General features: G+C 42.6%; 1 protein-coding gene and 1 long non-coding RNA gene across 11 annotated transcripts in view; one reads left to right on the forward strand and one right to left on the reverse strand.

Moving 5' to 3' along the window:
- LOC130285427 (dynein axonemal heavy chain 11-like) overlaps window positions 1-22,187 on the reverse strand; it is a 523,820-nt gene that overhangs the window by 290,256 nt on the left and 211,377 nt on the right. For all 10 annotated transcript variants that reach the window (XR_008847325.1, XM_056536793.1, XM_056536797.1 and 7 more), the window contains 3 exons: window positions 7,782-7,986; window positions 7,338-7,503; window positions 3,209-3,311 (listed from right to left, as the gene is read on the reverse strand). Coding sequence is in view for 9 of the 10 variants with exons in the window: in XM_056536793.1 (XP_056392768.1) it covers window positions 3,209-3,311; window positions 7,338-7,503; window positions 7,782-7,986 (474 nt within the window). In the remaining variant the exon portion in view is untranslated. The remainder of the gene's footprint in view (window positions 1-3,208; window positions 3,312-7,337; window positions 7,504-7,781; window positions 7,987-22,187) is intronic.
- The window catches only part of LOC130285428 (uncharacterized), a 37,527-nt gene that overhangs the window by 11,974 nt on the left and 3,366 nt on the right, over window positions 1-22,187 (forward strand). The window lies entirely within an intron of this gene.

Consider the following 22,187-nt stretch of genomic DNA (forward strand, 5'->3'; position numbering starts at 1 on the left):
AGCCCTGCTAGTAAAACAATAAAAGGTAGCATGCATTCTTAGTAACAATAACTTTAATAGGTTATCAAACTACAATTAAAGGGAATCTCTAGATCATGCTCAGTGCTCAAGTGTCAAGGAAGCTAGTGAACCCAGCCTAAGTTGGAGTATGCAAGCCTCCTCCCTCCCCCAACTCTCTTTGCCTTGAATGATTGATATACAAGCCTCAGTGCAGAAAAACAATGTACATGTATCATTAAATGTAGGGAGGGGTGGGGGAGCGAGAAGACAAGCATTCTGCATGATAGGACTAGTTCTTTCGAATTTCCCCCTAGCGGCTCATGTAGGTTGCAAGTGATCCACAGTTATGTTGCAATTTTCACATAGAGTTTGCCTGGCAGCAGCGCTATTGAGGACTTAATCCACATGTAAGTATAAGTAACAGGTAATAAGAATTATGGGGGAGATTTATCAAAACCTGTCCAGAGAAAACTAATCAGATCACTTCTTTCATATTTAACAAGGCCTCTGGAAAATGGAAGAAGAGATCTGATTGGTTGCTATGGGCAACTCAGCAACTTCTCCTCTGGACAGGTTTTGATAAATCTCCCCCTATGTGTACACCTTCTCCAGAATATCACAAACACTATTACTCCCGAGAGTTGCAGAGTGTATTATGCTATTACCAGGAACGTGTTATCTTTCAAGCTGTCTGTGTCATTGCTGCCGTTCCAGTCCCGTTCCTCCAGTATAAGCTGGTTTGTATTGATGATCCGGGTGTTAGAGGGTGTCTGTGCAGCAGCATGGAGATCTGCCCCTGCCAGTGGCGGCTCTACCTGCGTGCTGCAAAAGTTAAAGGAACTGAGTCCCGTAGCTGAGAGTGACATCACTCTCAACTAGTTGGGCCAAAAAGGTTACTTCAACGTCGTTTCGGAAAAAAGGCATTTTCCTTCCTCAGGGATACCCAGGCCTCCAGAGATTCAGCTATATACCCTTCACTATTATCAATCCTGTATTTAAAAACTTCTACTTGTAGTGGCCTATATGGTCATGTATCCATTTTCAACATATTAAACCATTTATGCAGAGTATGGCCCGTGGAACCTGCATATCTTGGAGTAAAAAAAAACTGCATGCAGAAACTCACTATGGGGACAAAGTCATATGTATCAAAATGTTTTTTTCTGTTATCCCAGAAAGGTCTCTCTCACCCAAGCACTACATGGGCAAGCACAATGCGTCTTTCCAAGGATCCCATTTTTATGGGATTGAATGTAAACATCCACATTGGAGAGGAGGGGACTATATATCTCAACTATCTAAAGCTGAAGACACATTGGTTCCTTTTGGCCTTAATGTTGATTTTGAAATGTTTGCCTTTCTGGGATAACAGAAAAAAAACTTTTTGATACATATGTCTTTGTCCCCATAGTGCGTTTCTGCATGCAGTTTTTGACTCCAAGATATCCAGATTTCACGGGCCATACTCTACATAAATGGTTTAATATGATGAAAATGGATCCATGACCATATAGCCACTACAAGTAGAAGCTTTTAAATACAGGATTGATAATAGTGAAGGGTATATATAGCTGAATCTCGGGAGGCCTGGGTATACCTGAGGAAGGAAAACGCCTTTTTTCCCTAAACAACGTTGGAGTAACCTTTTTTGGCCCAACTAGCTCTCTGAAGTGACGTCACTTTCAGCTACGGGACTCAGCTCCTTTCACTTTTGCAGCACGCAGGTAGAGACGCCGCCGGCCGGGGCAGATCTCCTTGCTGCTGCACGGACACCCTCTCACACCCGGATCATCAATACAAACCAGCTTATACCGGAGGAACGGGACCGGAACGGCAGCAATGACACAGACAGCTTGAAAAGTAACACGTTCCTGGTAAATAGCATAATACACTACGCAACTCTCGGGAGTAATAGTGTTTGCGATATTCTGGAGAAGGTGTACATATAATTCTTATTACCTGTTACTTATACTTACATGTGGATTATTACTAAGAAGATTAAGTCCTCAATAGAAAGGCAAGAGAGAGAAGTGCACTTTATCATGGGATTCTTGGATAAGACTATATAAACCCCCATGACTATTCTCACATAACAGGAGTTCTAGACTGTACTGTGCATATCCATTTGAGACATTGAAGTAAGAAGCACATGGAAATATTTCTACTCGACATCTATACCAATTTGTACCCATTAGTCAGTTAAAATAACTTGCGTATACTGAGGACAATATTCAATGGGAAGACAACTTACCTTATATTTTATTTTTTTAAGTTTCTTTAATTTTCCTTTAATTTCATTGGTTACACCTATGTATGGTCCGTCTATGGACATGTTTTGTTTAACTGTTTATCAGGCAATATAACAAACATTCATAGGAGGTGTACGCAAATCACAGGCGTTCACTTCCGAGCTTAAGTATTCACTTATTGATGAGTGAACGTTCATTGGTAGACTCCTGTATGTTCATATTCATGTTAATTTCAAGTGTGCTCATGTATGTTTATTTGTTAATGACATATGTGTATGCCGTCACTTCATAGAGAAGCGTTCCTCTTACGATATTGCTTGTATCTTACCTTGTTTGTACTAAAATTTTAATAAAAATGATTGTTAAACTCAATAGCACTGCTGCCAATCAAACTATGTGATTTTTCAGACAACCCCTTTAATGGTCTAACAGGGACCCATTAGGTTGGCATTATTTAGCTGCTGTGGGGAAAAAAACATATCCATAGCACCAAGGTGTGGTAATTATATTATACTAATGTTGTGCTGCAACTTGTGGTGACCAGATGCAAGCGTGAGATTCATGTTTTTAGGCTGGTTTACAATTGCCCATAGCATCCATTGCGCCAATTGTATGTGTGGCTTTGTATATTTTTTCAATGTACTAAAAGCTTCCTATAGAAACAGAAAGGACAAATACACAGCATGTTACTGAACTATTTGCTGTATTACATGGCTTGAGCCGTATGTGTGATGCCAACGGCTGTAAATTGATATTGTCTTCCCTGGTATGCTATATTGGGTACATTTGGAAGTGGAACTCTACTGGTGGTACAAAAAACAATTTGTTATATAAACATATGATGACCTTTTTTCCAGTAGCTATGGTAACTGTAGATCACACATGTGACAGGTGAAGTCATGCATCAAATCCAACATCTCATTCACTGAAAACAAGTGACATACTAAATGGTGTTTTACCTGAAGCCGAGGATTAATGGAAAAACTTCCACCCGTGGGATTCATGCATGTTATATACTGGCAATTGTGAATTTCTTTAGCCACCAATTTCTGCCTGTCATACCTAAAGTAATGACATAAACATAAACACTGACTGATGCCGGGCCCAGCTCAGTGACGGCATCCTAATAACATCTCTATTATTATGGAAAACATGCGGCTTATGATACCAATAAGTGAAAAGTAGGATTCTGCATATATTAGGGTAAATGCACGTTAGACAGATCACTTGGGGAAAAAAAAACTCCAAAAATGCTGCAGATTTGTTAATGATTGGACCCTCTGATTTTAAAGGGGAAATATCCATTAAATTAAAAAAAAAAAAATTTACATGCCGTATATTTTAACATCTGCACTGCAGGTCAGTTTCATTCTAGAGAATTTCTGCTGTTTGTAGATGAAATTTCAGAAATCCCATTTACTTTGCTGGTACTTTAATCTGCAGCAGATTTTCTGTACAAATCCAAAGTAAGGCCATGTTCGCATGGCGTAAAATGTGCGGATTGTGTACCCAATAAACACATTTCGCACATTTGAAAGCTCGGGCGGGCGCTGGTACCACTTGCAAATTCGCCATATCAAAGACAGCAAAGCATTTCAAAGCAAAATCTGCAGAAAGACTAGACAAGTCTATTCTTTCTCCGTACGCCAGGGTTCGGGATTTCGACCGTGTGCACAGTTCAGCAGAATCCCATTTAAATCAATGGAACTCTGCTGCAGCGGAATGTTCATGCGGAATATTCTGGCGGAGTTCCGGACATTCTGCCACGTGAACATACCCTAAGGGTGCATTCACACACAGGATTTGCTGTGGATTTGGAGTTATATAAAATTTGCGGTTGCAGATTTAAAGTTGTAAAATATGCGATTGCAGATCCACAACTGCAGATTTTACGAGGCAATTCTTAAGTAATTTTGACTGCCTTGTAAAATCCACAAATGCGGATATGTTGTGTGTGAATATACTTTAAATCTATCTAGTGAGTATTTATACTTAGGATTTCTACATACATCAGGATATTGTCATGTATCAAAAGAGGCATGGACTCAAGGGACAGGGACATAATACTCCCCCTTTATAAAGCATTGGTACGGCCTCACCTGAAATATGCTGTTCAGTTTTGGGCACCTGTCCATAAAAGGGACACTGCGGAGTTGGAAAGGGTGCAGAGACGCGCGACTAAACTAATATGGGGCATGGATCATCTTAGCTATGAGGAGCGATTAAAGAAGTTACAATTGTTTAGTCTTGAGAAGAGACGTTTAAGGGGGGATATGATAAACGTATATAAGTATATTAATGGCCCATACAAAAAATATGGAGAAAAACTGTTCCAGGTTAAACCCCCCCAAAGGACGAGGGGGCACTCCCTCCGTCTGGAGAAGAAAAGGTTTAGTCTAAAGGGGTGACACGCCTTCTTTACCGTGAGGACTGTGAATTTATGGAACGGTCTACCTCAGGAACTGGTCACAGCAGGAACAATTAACAGCTTTAAAACAGGATTAGATACATTCCTGGAACAAAATAACATTAATGCTTATGAAGAAATATAAAATCCCATCCCTTCCCCAATATCGCGCCACACCCCTACCCCTTAATTCCCTGGTTCAACTTGATGGACATATGTCTTTTTTCGACCGTACTAACTATGTAACTATAATTACCAGAAGCATAATATGAAGCTACTGGGCCCCAATGCAAACTCTTGACAAAGGTACATGTCTGCTCTTATGGGGTAGAGGGATGTGGGTGCAACCACAACTTCGGCAACCCCTAGAATTATGTCCCAGATGATTGCTCTTCTATATGTTTTATGCATTGACGACCATCATCCAGTCATGGTTTATACAAGCCAGCTGAACTAAGGAAGGGTGTGTGGAACAAAAAACGGCAAGCGGGTTGTGTTGCAAAGAAGTTGGATAGGCACCATAAAAGCAACATATTTAGCTGTTATGAGGATCTTGGAGACAAGCCCTGGTTGACCCCATTCCCTTGGCATCAAAAACCTTGGCAGAAAGTATATGGATATTAAGAAACCTTAAAGGGGTACTCCGCCCCTAGACATCTTATCCCCTATCCAAAGGATAGGGGATAAGATGTCTGATCAAGGGGGTCCCACCGCTGGGCAATCTAACTGCTGCACCCGGTGTTCGTTTAGGAAATCGGGTGCAATGTCGGAGGCTCGTGACATCACGGTCCCTCAATGCAAGTCTATGGGAGGGGGCGTGATGGACGTCACACCCCCTCCCATAGACTTGCATTGAGGGGGCATGGCCGTGAAGTCACAAGCAGGGCGTGACCATGACGTGACAAGGCTCTTCCCCGCATCGCCAGTCATCCGTCATGGAGCGAACTTCGCTCCGTGCACCGGATGTCTGGGTTGCCGCAGCTGAGGATGTATAGGGGTGGAGTACCCCTTTCAGCTCTACTGCCCTGAATGGTAGAACCTGTCACCATAATTAGGGGCCTATTCTGCATGCTAATATGCAATTTAATAAGCACTGTCAAAATGATGTGCCTTTGCAATGCAGTTAAAAGAGTCAATGTCAGACATAGAAAACTAAGATAAAACGTTATAAATGTCAAAGAGAAGACACATGTACAAAAAACAATATTTTAACATTACAGAGCCCTTTTACACAGATATCTAGAAACATATATCCCTTCAAAACCAGTATCCCTATGGTAGCATAGTAGCATATTATTATAGGTATGGCCATCTTTAGTTTGAATGCCTGATGAAGAGCATTCTGAAGCAAAGGGGCAGCATGGGAGAAGTGTCATGTCCCAGTACAGGACATGGTCCTGCACTATACGTAGGCCCTGTCAGGTTGAGTCCCTCGGTGACTTGGGGGCTCTCCTGCAGTGTCTCCCCTGCTGTTACTATAATGTCATTTAATGTAATAGGATTGTAAACAGTGTATTAATGTATAGTTAGTATAAAGGACCTGTGAGAGGTCATCTAAAGGACCTATGAGATGTCACATGTTTACCCAGAGGGCACCAGCTTAACACATGACCCGCAGCTTGATCAATGGGCTTTGGATCAGCCCCCCTACATAAGGGGGTGGCCATTACAATTCTCTCTCTTTCTGCTGAGGACAGCAAAGCACAGACATCCCAGAACCTGTGCCCAGTACACCTGGAGGCCACAAAGCCTGCACACCAGCCACATTGTCAGTAAGTCTTCTCATCTATGTTTGCTGTCTCTACAAAAGTCAAGACACTAATCAAGTCTATTCTAGTCTGCGTGGCTGAACTAAAGTCTATTACAATAACTACAAGTCCCAGCAAGCTGCAGGGCTCTTTCTGTGTTACTGGTCGACTCTCTGAGATTCTGGCCTTGCTGTGAAGATAATGACACCTGTCTTAACTCAGTAAAGTCTCCGTTAAACTATAACTTTGGACTCTCCTTTCACTGCCTAGCCATTGGAACAGTGGAGATACCGTTCATGTGGTTCCGGTACCCAAAAACCACTCTGGCATCACGAACATTAGCGTTAATATCACCTTGCCCCTGGGGTTAATACCATCTTGCCCCATCCACCTACAACGCTACATCCCGTGGTCCCGCCGTCACCGTGGGTCACCACAGAAGGTTTTCCTGAAGGATAGTTGTTTGATTCTCATTACATTTATGACTTTGCATATTTTTCATAAAAGAGAGTATTCCCGGAGTCCCACATCAGTCATTTCTATAAATATAATAATACTATATTTCCTAACACAAATATTTCTTTACTCTACCAACAATCCAATGCACTGACATACATTATCCAACACTACCCTGTGTGGGTGGCATTTATAACACTGTTCATCAATAGTGTTCTGGTTCATGAATATAATGTATAATGTCAGATATACTGAAGACTGAGGCGTGGACTGTAGCACCATAAAATAACTCAAGTGTAAAGCCAGGTACAACCCCAATGGGGATTACTACAGCTGCCATCAGTGGTAGTCATTGTTGGAAATCTGCCATATAATAGACATTAGGTCAGAGATAAGAGGACAATATACCAAACAAGAAGACAATCTACAATGACCACATGCATGGTAATACATTATATCAGTAAACTAAACACTCACCAATGACTGTAATCTAAATGTTGTCTTATTAAGGTGTGAGGTTGTACTGTACTATAAGCGTCAACTTCTGGCATGTTGAGATCATCTATAAAATAAATCAGTTTTTTGTTGGCAGGTGGGGAATAGTTCCGTCCTGCCCTCTTTTCCAAAGGTTTTTCTAAAATGCCTGGGGAAAAATAAAACATGCAGGGGATATTTTTGTAGGTTTACACATTCTTTAGATAACAGTGAAAATTCACATGATATGTACAACATAGGTAAAAAAAAGAGATATAAAAAACTCCTTGAGGCACAAATAATATTCAATAACTCATAACCTACTCAAATTTAAATGGTTTGTCCAATGGTACTCAGATCCATAACATAGCAGTGGATCCGCACTTCATTGAATCAACTTATGGCCTATATATTTATATGAAAACATGGCTGGAAAATCAGACTTACGTTGGAGCATGGCAGATGTGGTGTAATAGTTGAAAGGGACTTTGGCCACAATGTATTCTTCGGGCAATTTGGATACTTTATCCGTTACCAGGATAGTTTTGCCAACACCAGCATTGCCAATAAGCATTATCGGTTTCCCCTTTTCCAGCAGTAAATCCAGAAAATACCTCAAGCGTACAGTTTCAGCAGTGTGTACTAAGACAGTCTAGGATAGAGACAATAACCCAGGCATGATTATTGATATATTTTAACAATTATTCCTTAAATCAATAATTCTTTAAAATGTAAAGGCTGCTTAGTGGATGGAGTGTTGTGGATACAGAGGCAAGGATGTGTTAATAGAATTAAAGTATACTTATGTATTACAATGTGAACAGTCACTTGGGACATTTAATACAGGCTCATGGGAGCATGACGAGTGTCAAACTCTATGATGGGCGCTCAATAGCTATTAATGGCTCCATTGGTTGCTGGATGGGCTACACAAACAATCGCTGTGCATTTCTAAACTTCATCATTGTTGGCCGTACATCACCTGTTTTCACATGGTGACGTGCGGCCAATAACATGGCTAACCAAACAATGCGACCAGCTGACAAACAAGCATTTTCTTGTTTGTTAATGAGAGGTCATCCCCACATTAGAACACCTAGTAGAACATTATACAGTAGCTCCAGAAATGGGGGAAATGAATGGTGACCTCTTGTGTTCTGGGCAGCAGGCATACAGGGGTTATTGCAGTTGACAAACCTAAAACCACACACGGTGCTGAGTACAATAAAGAAGTGGATATGTATTTAGGTATCAAAAGGAGGCCCAGATCTGGTTGTCCAGCCACGAGATACACAAACCTGCACTAGGCTTTCTCTCCAAAGAAACCTCTTCATGAACAAATAGAAAAAGGGGAACGCCACCCAATGACCACTAGTGTTGAGCGGCATAGGCTATGTTCGAATTCATGAATATTCGCGAATATATGGACGAATATTCGTCATATATTTGCTAAATTCGCATATTCGTAATATTCTCGTTTTATTTTCGGATATGCAAAAATTTGCGTATGCAAAAATTAACATATGTGAAAATTAGCATATAAAAAAATTTGCATAAGCCAGTCTCACACAGTAGTATTAGAGCCTTCTTTACACCACACAAGCTGGAAGCAGAGAGGGATGATCACTGTGATGTGTACTGTGAAAAAAAAAATGAATATTCGTAATTACGAATATATAGTGCTATATTTGCGAATATTCGCGAATTCGCGAATATGCGATATTCGCAAATAAAATTAGCATTGTGAATATTCACGAGCAACACTAATGACCACAAGATTTTTGTTTTGCATGATATAATTAGGAGAGTCAGCAAGCACCAGACTATACGCTTACCAATGTGGCATGGTGACATGAACCAACAATACAAGCTGGAATATATACCACCTGTATTCTGCTGGTATCTGCTACAGGAAAGAGGTCAGACTTTGATTTCCATGTACCTGTCTTGCCCTATATTGTTTAACAAGAGCATTTACAATACAAAAAAACATTATATTAGAGAATTGCATATAGAAGAGTGTGTCTCATATTTATACATACCGTATATACTCGAGTATAAGCCGAGTTTTTCAGCACGATTTTTCGTGCTGAAAACACCCCCCTCGGCTTATACTCGAGTGAACTCCCCCACCCGCAGTGGTCTTCAACCTGCGGACCTCCAGAGGTTTCAAAACTACAACTCCCAGCAAGCCCGGGCAGCCATCGGCTGTCCGGGCTTGCTGGGAGTTGTAGTTTTGAAACCTCCGGAGGTCCGCAGGTTGAAGACCACTGCGACCTTCAACATCATCCAGCCCCCTCTCACCCCCTTTAGTTCTGAGTACTCACCTCCGCTCGGCGCTGGTCCGGTCCTGCAGGGCTGTCCGGAGAGGAGGTGGTCCGGTGGCATAGTGGTTCCGGGCTGCTATCTTCACCGGGGAGGCCTCTTCTAAGCGCTTCGGGCCCGGCCTCAGAATAGTCACGTTGCCGTGACAACGACGCAGAGGTGCGTTCATTGCCAACGTACTTCTGCGTCATTGTCAAGGCAACGCCTCTATTCCGGGCCGGAAGCGCGGAGAAGAGGCGCCCCCGGTGAAGATAGCAGCCCGGACCACCTCCTCACCGGACCACCTCCTCTCCGGACAGCCCTGCAGGACCGGACCAGCGCCGAGCGGAGGTGAGTACTCAGAACTAAAGGGGGTGAGAGGGGGCTGGATGATGTTGAAGGCCGCAGTGGTCTTCAACCTGCGGACCTACGGAGGTTTCAAAACTACAACTCCCAGCAAGCCCGGACAGCCGATGGCTGCCCGGGCTTGCTGGGAGTTGTAGTTTTGAAACCTCTGGAGGTCCGCAGGTTGAAGACCACTGAGGGCGAATGATGAGAAGAGGATGATGAAGGGGGGGGGTGTGGGGATGATGAAGGGGGGTGGGGATGATGAAGGGGGGGTGTGGGATGATGAAGGGGGGGGTGTGGGATGATTACAAGGGGATGATGAAGGGGGGATGTGTGGGATGATAAGGGGATGATGAAGGGGGGATGTGCGGGATGATAAGGGGATGATGAAGGGGGGATTTGTGGGATGATGACAAGGGGATGATGAAGGGGGGATGTGTGGGATGATAAGGGGATGATGAAGGGGGGATGTGTGGGATGATGACAAGGGGATGATGATGAGGATGTTAATGACGGGTCTGGATGATGACAGGGGGGGATGAGGTATTTCCCACCCTAGGCTTATACTCGAGTCAATAACTTTTCCTGGGATTTTGGGTTGAAATTAGGGGTCTCGGCTTATACTCGGGTCGGCTTATACTCGAGTATATACGGTACATATATATATATATATATATATATATATATATATATATATATATATATATATGTGTGCGTGTGTGTGTGTGTGTGGTATAGCGGGGTGCAATGCAGGGCAGATGTCGTAACCCTGGGGGCAGATGTAATTAATCCCTTCTTGTCGCAATGCCAGGGCATGGTTTAGCCTTAACCACCTAAACGTAATACCGCTGGTCCTGGGCTAGGCAAGGGGGCAATGAAGACACTGACGCCAGTAAAGTGATACCTTCTGGCCAGTAAAGTATCCCGGGCACATGGACACAAGAAACTATTAGACATTAAACATTATAAACATTTTGTGGACTTGTACTATGGTAAATGCTACAGCCCTATTGTGATTATAGACATATGTGCATGATTTAACGTGGTGTCAGTGGACTATGTGTAGCACAGGATTTTATGTGGTATTTTAATCTTTACAATATTGCCCTGGCAGTGAGGTAGTAGTGACGTCCCTCCTGACCGGGTCAGGATACCTCCCATAAAAATCGCAAGACACAAAAACACTGAACACTTTGACCTTGATGTACAAACAAGTTATACATATTTTATTACATTACGAAAATTATAGCGAATTAGCACAAGTGTTGACTTGTGCAGAATAGTAAGCAAAAATATATTACTACAACAGGAGATATATATACACATAGGTCCATTGTACCGCTCCACAGTCCAGGTACATTATAGAGTTCCTGGCAAAGAATCTTGGCTAAGAGCCGGGCACACACTTACGAAATTGGTTGCTACAAAAACTCTTGACAAGTTTGTCAGGCGCTGTACTTGAACGTTGCTGTAGAAACCTGAAACAACAAAAAGTATTCTCACACAGAACACAGTCTTTTCAACCAAAAGGGCAAAGTTACTTGACTGACAAGATGCTCCTCAACATGGCATTTTTCCATCCCAGCCTCGCCAGTTGGTTTGTTTCCTAGCTTGTGACATGAACCTAGGGCCACGAGACTGAGCCCCTTCCATGGGGTTGAAATGTGTGTTCCATGAGACATGGGACAAATGGGACTCGGTGATGGTCGGACTCACAGTGACAACCACCTGCACCGCAGCAGCTTGCCCCACTGGGGGATGAACAGTTGGTGCCTGGTGAACCGGCCAAACCTCTGCAACAGCTGGAGTAGGCCGAGGCACTTTGGTTGGTGCCCACTGATTAGGCCAAACCATCCTCAGATGACTCTGGCAGGTATCTTGGAGCCATAGCAGGCACCTCGGGCATGAAGACCTTCTCTCGGGCTGTACCTTTAACTTTCGGTGGCAGTAACCCAAAGGGATCTGCGTCCCAGTCGTCCGAAGGGAAATAAGCTAATGGAATCTGCGTTGGATTCTTCGGACGGGTAACCGCAGCTGCCCACTCTCCTCTCATGTTCTGCACAGGCATATACTCCAAAATCTCCCTGCTCTCAAGAGAATGCATTGCTGGGGGGAGATAGTCCCTCTGTAGTACCCGTCGATTGACTAGGATGGTTCCTCCATGATGGCAGTCCATAAGGGTGCCAAACTCCCGTACCATGTCAATCTTCACCACCGTCACGCGGCAGCGTTCCAGGGGTAGCTCACCCTCTCAGAGATGCTCCAATTTTCTTATGTACAGGGCCTCCAGGGTTTTGGATCTTGTTGCTGCGCCTGTCGCACCTCAAATGGCAGCAGCTTCGGCCCATACTTCTCCATTCTCTGAGGCCTCAGTCCCTACACAATTTCAGCCACTTCAGCGTATCTTTTGGCCCTTTTGGACTGGGCAGGAGGAACTGGGCAATGGGACTTTCCTGGCAGGGGAAGAAGGTGCTTCCTCATGTATCGGATCAAACTGGGCTCATCACTGAATAACTACTTAGGCAAAGGTGGTGATGGTGGATAGACAACAGACTTTGGGGCCTGGGGGGTTTGCTCAGGACTAGGGGTGGAAGGAGGGGTAGAAAACGTGGCCTCAGCCGGGCGCTCACTTCCGATTCTTCTGTCAGGATTTGGGCCCAGGACCCCCAGGTCTGGTGGTGAGGGGACAGCCTCACCGGCGATGATGCACCTGATGACTTGGATGATTCCTCCTCTGGGGTTGCTGTCCAGTCCCCGTCGTCCTCCGGCAGTGGGACTAGGTGGCAGGCCTCCTTGGCCCCTGAAGGAAAGACGTTGCAAGCTGTCAGCCAGTCCTTGGAACAGTTGCGCCGCAGCAACTTGCCAGGCCTCCGGCGCAATCTTGGGACTCTCCACACGTGCGCTTACTTGTTCCGCCATGTTACTCCTCTCTGAGTCTTCCGGTATATTGTGTACCTCCGGCCGCGTGGTCCCTTTTATATGAAGGACTTCAGCGGTGCAGCGCTGACTTCCGCTCCCCCGGCAACAATGGGCGGATCTTCACAGTTCCACTTTGGCATGGAGACAGTGACATGATTTCCACGCCCAGGGGCGGGATGTTGACCAGAGTGGGACATTTGCGCGCCCTTCTCCAGTGCATCTTTAACCCGTTCAGGTACAGGCAATGCTGGATAATGTAACATGGCTTCTGTTCTAATTTTGCACATAGTTTTTGCGACTTTAGCACATTTTAAAACAACATGCAGCAAACTTTTCTTCACCTCCCCCTCTATTTCACAAGTGCCTCGGTTAAAACACATCTCAATGACAAAGTCCCTTACATTTTCTGGCACAAACTTATGTCGCATCGGTATGCGATTTTAGCAAACAGTATTGGACACAGTTTAAACTAGGGGGGAGGACTGTTCGTAGGATGCCAAAAGTTGTGATATTACAGGGTGCAATGCAGGGCAGATGTTGTAACCCTGGGGACAGATGTTATTAACCCCTTCTTGTCGTGAAGCCAGGGCGTGGTTTAGCCTTAACCACCTAAAGGTTATACCGTTGGTCCTGGGCTAGGCACAGGGGCAATGAAGACACCGACGCAAAGTTACGGACATCGGTAGCTTTACTGAGGGTAGACAGATGACACAGTCTATGCAGTACAGCCAATATCCCAAGGAGGTGACCAGGGACACGGGGGGGCCTTGCAGGCTTGCTGGGACTTGCAGTATGTAGAGACACTTTAGTGTAGGCCACAGTGACTATACAGAAGACTTGACTTGACTGACTTGACAATTGACATGAAGATGAGTTTGAGCTTACTTGAGCTGACTTTGTGGCTGCAGACTTTTGGCTTGAGGCCTCCAATGCTCCGGACACACTCTGAACTGAACTGGACCTCAGGAACAAGAGCTAAGAGCTCCAATAGTACTAAGAACTCCAAGAGAGAGATTGCAGCCCCTCCCCTGGTTTTTATAGGAGAGCTTAGCAAGGATCCCATAGGTCACTTGGGGGGGGGGGGTCACCTGGTCACTAGTGCCTCCTGGGTAACAAGCACATGGTATAATATTTGAAGCAACAGTACACTATAATACAAACATATATACAATAGGGGTACACTGTAGTGGGGGGGGGGGGCCGGGGACATGGAGGGACTATGCCTGACAGGGCAGGAGAAATGTACGGGGACACACATCCTGTACTGGGCCACCGCATATACTGCTCAAAAAAATAAAGGGAACACTAAGATAACACATCCTAGATCTGAATGAATGAATTAATTGTATGAAATACTTTCATCTTTACATACAGTGGGGATCAAAAGTTTGGGAACCCCAGGTAAAAATTTTTATTAATGTGCATAAAGAAGCCAAGGAAAGATGGAAAAATCTCCAAAAGGCATCAAATTACAGATTAGACATTCTTATAATATGTCAACAAAAGTTAGATTTTATTTCTATCATTTACACTTTCAAAATAACAGAAAACAAAAAAATGACGTCTGCAGAATTTATAGCATGCACTGCCCCCTTTGCAAAGCTGAGACCTGCCAGTGTCATGGATCTGGGAAGACCATCTGACCTTGCCCCAACAATCAGCACCATGGGTTCTTCTAAGCAGTTGTCCAGAAATCTGAAACTGAAAATAGTTGACGCTCACAAAACTGTAGAAGGCTATAAGAAGATAGCAAAACGTTTTCAGATGTCAATATCCTCTGTTCGGAATGTAATTAAGAAATGGCAGTCATCAGGAACAGTGGAAGTTAAAGCAAGATCTGGAAGACCAAGAAAAATATCAGACAGAACAGCTCGCAGGATTGTGAGAAAAACTATTCAAAACCCACGTTTGAATGCACAATCCCTCCAGAAAAACCAGACACTGGAGTTGTGGTACACTATTCCACTATAAAGAGATACTTGTACAAATATGGTCTTCATGGAAGAGTCATCAGAAGAAAACCTCTTCTACGTCCTCACCACAAAAATCAGTGTTTGAACTTTGCAAATGAACATATAGACAAGCCTGATGCATTTTGGAAACAAGTTCTGGGGACCACTGAGGTTAAAATTGAACTTTTTGGCCGGAATAAGCAAAGGTACGTTTGGAGAAGAAGGGGAACTGAATTTAATGAAAAGAATCTCTGTCCAATTGTTAAGCATGGGGGTGGATCAATCATGCTTTGGGGTTGTATTGCAGCCAGTGGCACAGGGAACATCTCACAAGTAGAAGGAAAAATGGATTCAATAAAATGTCAGCAAATTTTGGATGCTAACTTGATGCCATCTGTGAAAAAGCTGAAGTTAAAGAGAGGATGGCTTCTACAAATGGATAATGATCCTAAACACACCTCGAAATCCACGGGGGATTACATCAAGAGGCGTAAAATGAAGGTTTTGCCATGGCCTTCACAATCTCCTGACATCAACATAATTGAAAATCTATGGATAGACCTTAAAAGAGCAGTGTGTCACAGACATCTCAGAAATCTCAAAGAACTGGAAGACTTTTGTAAGGAAGAATGGGCAAAGATACCTCAAACAAGAATTGAAAGACTCTTGGCTGGCTACAAAAAGCATTTACAAGCTGTGATACTTGCCAAAGGGGGCAGTACAAGATATTAACTCTGCAGGGTGCCCAAACTTTTGCAGACGTCATTTTTTTGTTTTCTGTTATTTTGAAATTGTAAATGATGGAAATAAAATCTAACTTTTGTTGACATATTATAAGAATGTCTAAACTGTAATTTGATGCCTTTTGGAGATTTTTCCATCTTTCCTTGGCTTCTTTATGCACATTAATACAAATTTTTACCGGGGTGCCCAAACTTTTGATCCCCATTGTAGTTGAATGTGCTGACAACAAAATCACACAAAAATTATCAATGGAAATCAAATTTATCAACCCATGGAGGTCTGGATATGGAGTCACACTCAAAATCAAAGTGGAAAACCACACTACAGGCTGACCCAACTTTGATGTAATGTCCTTAAAACAAGTCAAAATGAGGCTCAGTAGTGTGTGTGGCCTCCACGTGCCCGTATGACCTCCCTACAACACCTGGACATGCTCCTGGTGGGGCGGCGTGCTCCTCCTGGACGTGCTCCTCCTGGACAGTCTGTGTTACAATGTGGCATTGGTGAATGGAGTGAGACATGATGTCCCAGATGTGCTCAATCGGATTCAGGTCTGGGGAATGGGCGGGCCAGTCCATAGCATCAATGCCTTCCTCTTGCAGGAACTGCTGACACACTCCAGCCACATGAGGTCTAGCATTGTCTTGCATTAGGAGGAACCAAGGACCGACCGCACCAGCATATGGTCTCACAAGGGGTCTGAGGACCTCGGTACCGAATGGCAGTGAGGCTACCTCTGGCAAGCACATGGAGGGCTGTGCGCCCCCACCCCCCCCCTAAAGAAATGCCAAACCAAATAGAACATTTTTTGCAAAGTGATGTTGGAAGTCATGATTTCAGTTGATATCATGCAGTGATGAGGAATTTATGATTTGCGACTTTTCAGTTTGTCGCATCGTTTGGCGCAACTGTGCTAACTGAGGCGCAATTCTACACAAGTCCTCAGTTGGCTTAGAAACTGACTGTGGACAGCATTATTAAAAAGTGGCACATTTCTCACATGGGTTAAAAAGTCGCACAAAAAGTTGCAGAGGAATCACCATACAAAGTGGAGTACTCAAAAAAGAAATGTGCTCAGCACCAGATTTATCACATGACCTGCGCCATGTAATACATTTGGTGCAGGTACACTGTTTCCACCATGTGAATTCATGGAGCAAAAATAAATTCTGCACCTCCACTTTTCATGAATACCCCCCCAATATATAAATCTAAATGTAACCAAACAGTAATATTCTGAAAACATGAAAACATTCAGAAAAAGGTAGCAAGTGTAAAATAAATGCGGTGAACCCAACCATGTCATAGGTCGAAACCTGGAACCTAAGGGGTTAGTATGCCATAAACATTCCTCCCAGACTATTCAATCCTGCTGTGAGGGCCACAAATTGTAGTTCAAATGTGTCTTCACTCTAAGTGCGCTGCATCATTTACTTTAACAATGTGAACATGTTCTCATTATCACTTTCAACTTGATTATGACAAAGCCTAATACTCAAAAGCACTCTCGAAATGGAAGAAGGCATAAACGCATGATCAATTCCTAATAAACTGAGCAACGAGCAATGTATTTGGTGATTGAGACAAGGAATATAAGACATGTAAGATGTACAGTAGATAGACACAATGTAGTAAGATAAGAATTAGAAAGGACAGAAGGGTGTGCTCAGTCATACACTTAATTGTACGCGCCACAAGAACGAGTTCATGAATTCTGCAGGACGATAAAATGTAAAACAATGGAAATAAAATAGACCCAAAGTTATGTCTCCTCTTCCTTTTTAGTTTCAATCCCACACTGTGGTGTGATTGCTATATGGTAGTCCATATTCATGTTGTAGATCAAACTGTTACATTTCTAACTATATATATATATATATATATATATATATATATACACACACAGTGGTCCCTCAACATACCATATTAATTGGTTCCAGGAAGACCATTGTATTTTGAAACCATCATATGTCTATGGAAAACTCAACCATTGCATGTTGAGTGTTTGTAGGTCCATACAATTAAAATGATACTTAACTTATATAGATTTAATTTTGTTTTACTTCTGTTAAAAAAATTATAACTGTTTGCACAAAAATTAGTATGTTTATAAATGTCCTCTACTGACCCCTATAAATTAATTATTTTTCTGTATATGGGGAAGTATGAGGGCTACGTTTTTTGCACCATGGTCTGTAGTTTTATTCGGGTATACAAAGTGACCAAAAATATGCAATTTTGAACTTTGGTATTTTTTTTTATGTATATACCATTGAGCATGCGGTTTAATTAACATTTTATTTTTATCGTTTGGACATTTGCACATGTAGCGATACCACATATGTTTATTTTTTATCATATTTACATATTTATTATATATTTTTAGGAAAAGGGGGGGTAATTAAAACTTTTAATGAGGAAGGGGTTAATGTGTTATTTTTAAACTTTTATTAAACTTATTTTTTTTTATACTTTATTAGTCCCCTTAGGTAAAGTTCAGGAGGAATCATTAGATTCCTCATACAGATCAATGGAGTTCCATAGAACTCCATTGATCTGTGTGCTCTGTGCTCATATGGTTGAGCCTGGTACAGCCAGGCTCAATCAAATGAAGAGCCACGGACCTGGAGGGAAGCAGTGGATCGCCCCCCCCCCCCCAAGCCACCCTCCCCAACATACGATGGGCTCTGAGAGGCCATCATATGTTGAAACTATCGTATGCCTGGGCCATCGTATGTCGGAGAACCACTGTGTATATATATATATATATATATATATATATATATATTTGAGCTTGAGATATGATGTCGGGACATGAGGATAGGATATGTGCTTGAGATATGAGGTCGGGATAGGAGGATAGGATATGAGGTTGAGATATGATGTCGGGATAGGAGGATGGGATATGAGCTTGAGATATGATGTCGGGATATGAGGTTGGGATATAAGGACAGGATATGAGGACAGGATATGGAAACATGAGGGTCATTGTTGTTTATTCTGTCCCATAATTTTAAGGCAGGAAGACCAGGGTACTCTGCTAGTTAAAAAAAAGTACATAAAAACAAATCAAATTGGCATACATCCTATAACAGACAAATGTGCTCAGCTTTAGAGACCATCTAGATTTAGAGTTTCAAACGGTTTCTTCTTCGAGTAACAATTCTGTTTTATTATTGCAACTCAGCTTCATTCACTTAGAGAGAGCTGAGCTGCAATACCACATACTGCCCATGGACAGGAGAGGTACAGATTCCAAAAAATATTATATTATATAGGGGAGATAACAGGTGGTTCCAATTGTAAGATACATTTCTTATTACTCCTTAATGTGTACTTGCAATGAAGTTACTTCTGCTACTGGTGGCAATCCCTTCAAGTTGTTTTCATTTAGCTATCAATGAAGGAGATGTACAGTATCAAAACTAACATAAAGGAAAAGTTAAGGGACGTGCCCCATAGCGATCTATCAAGTAGCTTCTATTTTTTGGAACAATAAGAAGGGAACAAAAAGTTTACCAATGTAGCAAGAAAACCACTATATAGGTTTCATTAACAAACATCACACAGATATACAGCACCAGATGCTAGAAGTTCACGGAATGACAAGTGCACCAACCTGTCCAGTATAAGAAGAAAACTACACATAAATGTCAGAGGGCCCAGATAAGACTACAGAAATTAGACAAGAGAATGTTACTGAAATTTGCTTCCTTATATTTATACTTTAGAAAGTAGCTTTTAGACATTGACATTGAACTTGCAATCAAACAATCTTCCCTGACCAGATTTGATTGGGAGGTTAAATACACACATTGCGAGAGATTTATAATCTGTGGTGTGACATGGCGCACGTATTCTGCACAGTTTTTAGTGTCTAGGAGCTGGCCAGAATTTTTTATAATGCCATGTAATGAATTCCAGCCAATTGTAAAGTGCAACATTACGTTGCCATTTGGCACATAAGACTGCGCACCTGGCGTGTATGCTACTCTTTTCAAGGCGAGAGCTATCGGCAAAAGACAAGCAGAATTGCGAGATTATTTGCCTGTTTCATGGAAAGCGACTATGGGAAGGAGGCTTTAGAATTGGAGATGGTGTTGTAGCTCAAGTTTGGAAACCGCTACAGCACCAACCAGTGAGAACATGTTGCCAAACCCACATAATGAAGTTTCTGTTGGTGTTGAATATTCCTTTTAACCATTTTTTAAACTGTGTAACCACAGGGCATTTAATTATCTGTACTACCACTAACTATCAGCAATTTTACCGCTATTTTCCGATATTACTGTAAAATTGCGCTATTCACAGTAAAAATTGCTCAGTTTTGTACAGCAATTTTGAAAAATAGCAGTAATATTGTGGTGGTAATTAGTATCAACACAGCCTCAAATGGGTTATCCAGCAAGACCATATTCCCTATTTTGTGGATCCTATGGCTAGGGGATAACTGAGTGTACAGTGCTGCGGAATCTGTGTGTGCTATATATAAATAAAGAGTTATTATTATTATTAAAGTAATGTCTCAAATATACACATCATTTAATAACTGGTAAAGGTGCAAATCAGACGTAAAGTAGCAGATTGTCTTTGTTAGTTAGCTATGAGTGGTCAGCAGTGGTGTGGGATTTGTGCAATTTTGTGTAATGATAAATCCAGCACCCAAAGATTTGTCATGCAAACCACCTAATTTTGCCCTACAAACAAGCCCTCTAGTGCAGATGGCAAAAATGGCCCAGAGCCTGCCAGAAATCACATAATAAATGCGGCAAACTCATTCTACATTGGCCATTTGCTCTATGTTTACAGGCGCAAGTTCTTTAGTAAATGTCCACCAATGTATTTTGAGACTCAATTTGAGACTTAAAATGGCTCGCAAGGCGAGTCTCCAACTTTTAAACATGTTCTTCTGACATTTTGAGTAGATTTTTTTTTTTTTGCATTAAGGGTGCGCAGCGGGTTTCCCGCTGCAGGAATCCTGCTGCGAGTTACACAACCATTGATTTAAATGGGTCCAAAGACAGTCCACAATAGTGTCAGATTTGCGGACTGTCTGCGGACCCATTGAAATGAATGATGATAGCGTAACTCGCAGCGGGTTTCCCGCCTTTCTTTTAACTGTTTGTATACTATAGCAAATACTAATATGCATTTGCAAATCATCCATTTTTCTGGCCTGTAGGCAACCCAATAAACATGCCAAAAAAGGAAAAAAAAAACTTCAGTTTATTAACACAGAAATTACCAAAAGATGACCCTTAATTTTATAGATGATGGAGAACAAATTATAAGACTTAAAGGAGTAGTCCAGTGGTGATTCAGTGGTGAGCAACTTATCCCCTATCCTAAGGATAGGGGATAAGTTGCAGATCGCGGGGGGTCCGACCCCTGGGGCCCCCCGCGATCTCCTGTACGGAGCCCCGACAGCCCGCTGGAAGGGGGCGTGTCGACCTCCGCACGAGGCGGCGGCCGACACGCCCCCTCAATACAACTCTATGGCAGAGCCGAAGCGCTGCCTTCGGCAATCTCAGGCTCTGCCATAGAGATGTATTGAGGGGGCGTGTCGGCCGCCGCCTCGTGCGGGGGTCGACACCCGCTATCTCGGCGGAGAGCCGGGGCCCCGTACAGAGAGATCGCAGGGGGCCCCAGCGGTCGGACCCCCCGCGATCTCAAACTTATCCCCTATCCTTAGGATAGGGGATAAGTTTTTCACCACTGGACTACCCCTTTAAAGTACCCATTTTTTGGATGTTTTAAATTAAGTCCCAAAATACTGTGTACACATAGCTAGAGTAAGGCTGGGTTCATACATAATATTGGTATTTGGTCCTTATTTTGGATTTATTTTTTTGGTCAATATGTTTTACTAAAATCAGGAGTGGGTTCAAAAACTAAGCTAAGGCTAGGTTTCCACTTGGTTTTTTTTCTGGCAGTTTTTGGAATACTACCACTGCAGTTTTTAAGCCAAAGCCACAAATGTATTCAAAAGGAATAGGACATATAAAGGAAGGACTTACACTTCTCCTCCCTTATGGATCCACTTCTGAATTTGGCTCAAAAACTGCAGTGGCAGTTTTCCAAAAACTGCCAGAAAAAAAACCAAGTGGAAACTTAGCCTTACAGTTTTTTTTTGTGTGTTGATTCGACTTGGCTGTAGTGAATTTGATAAATTCAGATCTCCTTAAAGGAGTAGTGCAGTGAAAAATAAATGATCTCCTATCCAAAGGATAAGTAATAAGTTATAGATCGTGGGGAAAGTACGACCGCTGGGACCCCCCTGTGACCTCTGGAACTAGGCCCCAGCACATCAGTACAGGTGATACTGATGACAGATTCCCTTTAGTGATGAGTTTATCAAAATTAATAGTTGGCCACAACAACACCCAGTAAGTTTAGGTCAAATATGAATGCCCATGAATCCTTAGGATGGGTTTACACACAGTATTTTGGTCAGTATTTTAGTTACTCTTTTTGGTCAAAACTAGGACTGCATCTGAAGCACAGAAAAATATACAAATCTTTCCACTATAGTTTTTTCGTATCTGTTTTACTGCTGGTTTTAGCAAAAAAAAAATAAAAAAAAGAT

The sequence above is a fragment of the Hyla sarda genome, chromosome 8 (assembly GCF_029499605.1).
Source record: "Hyla sarda isolate aHylSar1 chromosome 8, aHylSar1.hap1, whole genome shotgun sequence".
NCBI lineage: Eukaryota > Metazoa > Chordata > Amphibia > Anura > Hylidae > Hyla > Hyla sarda.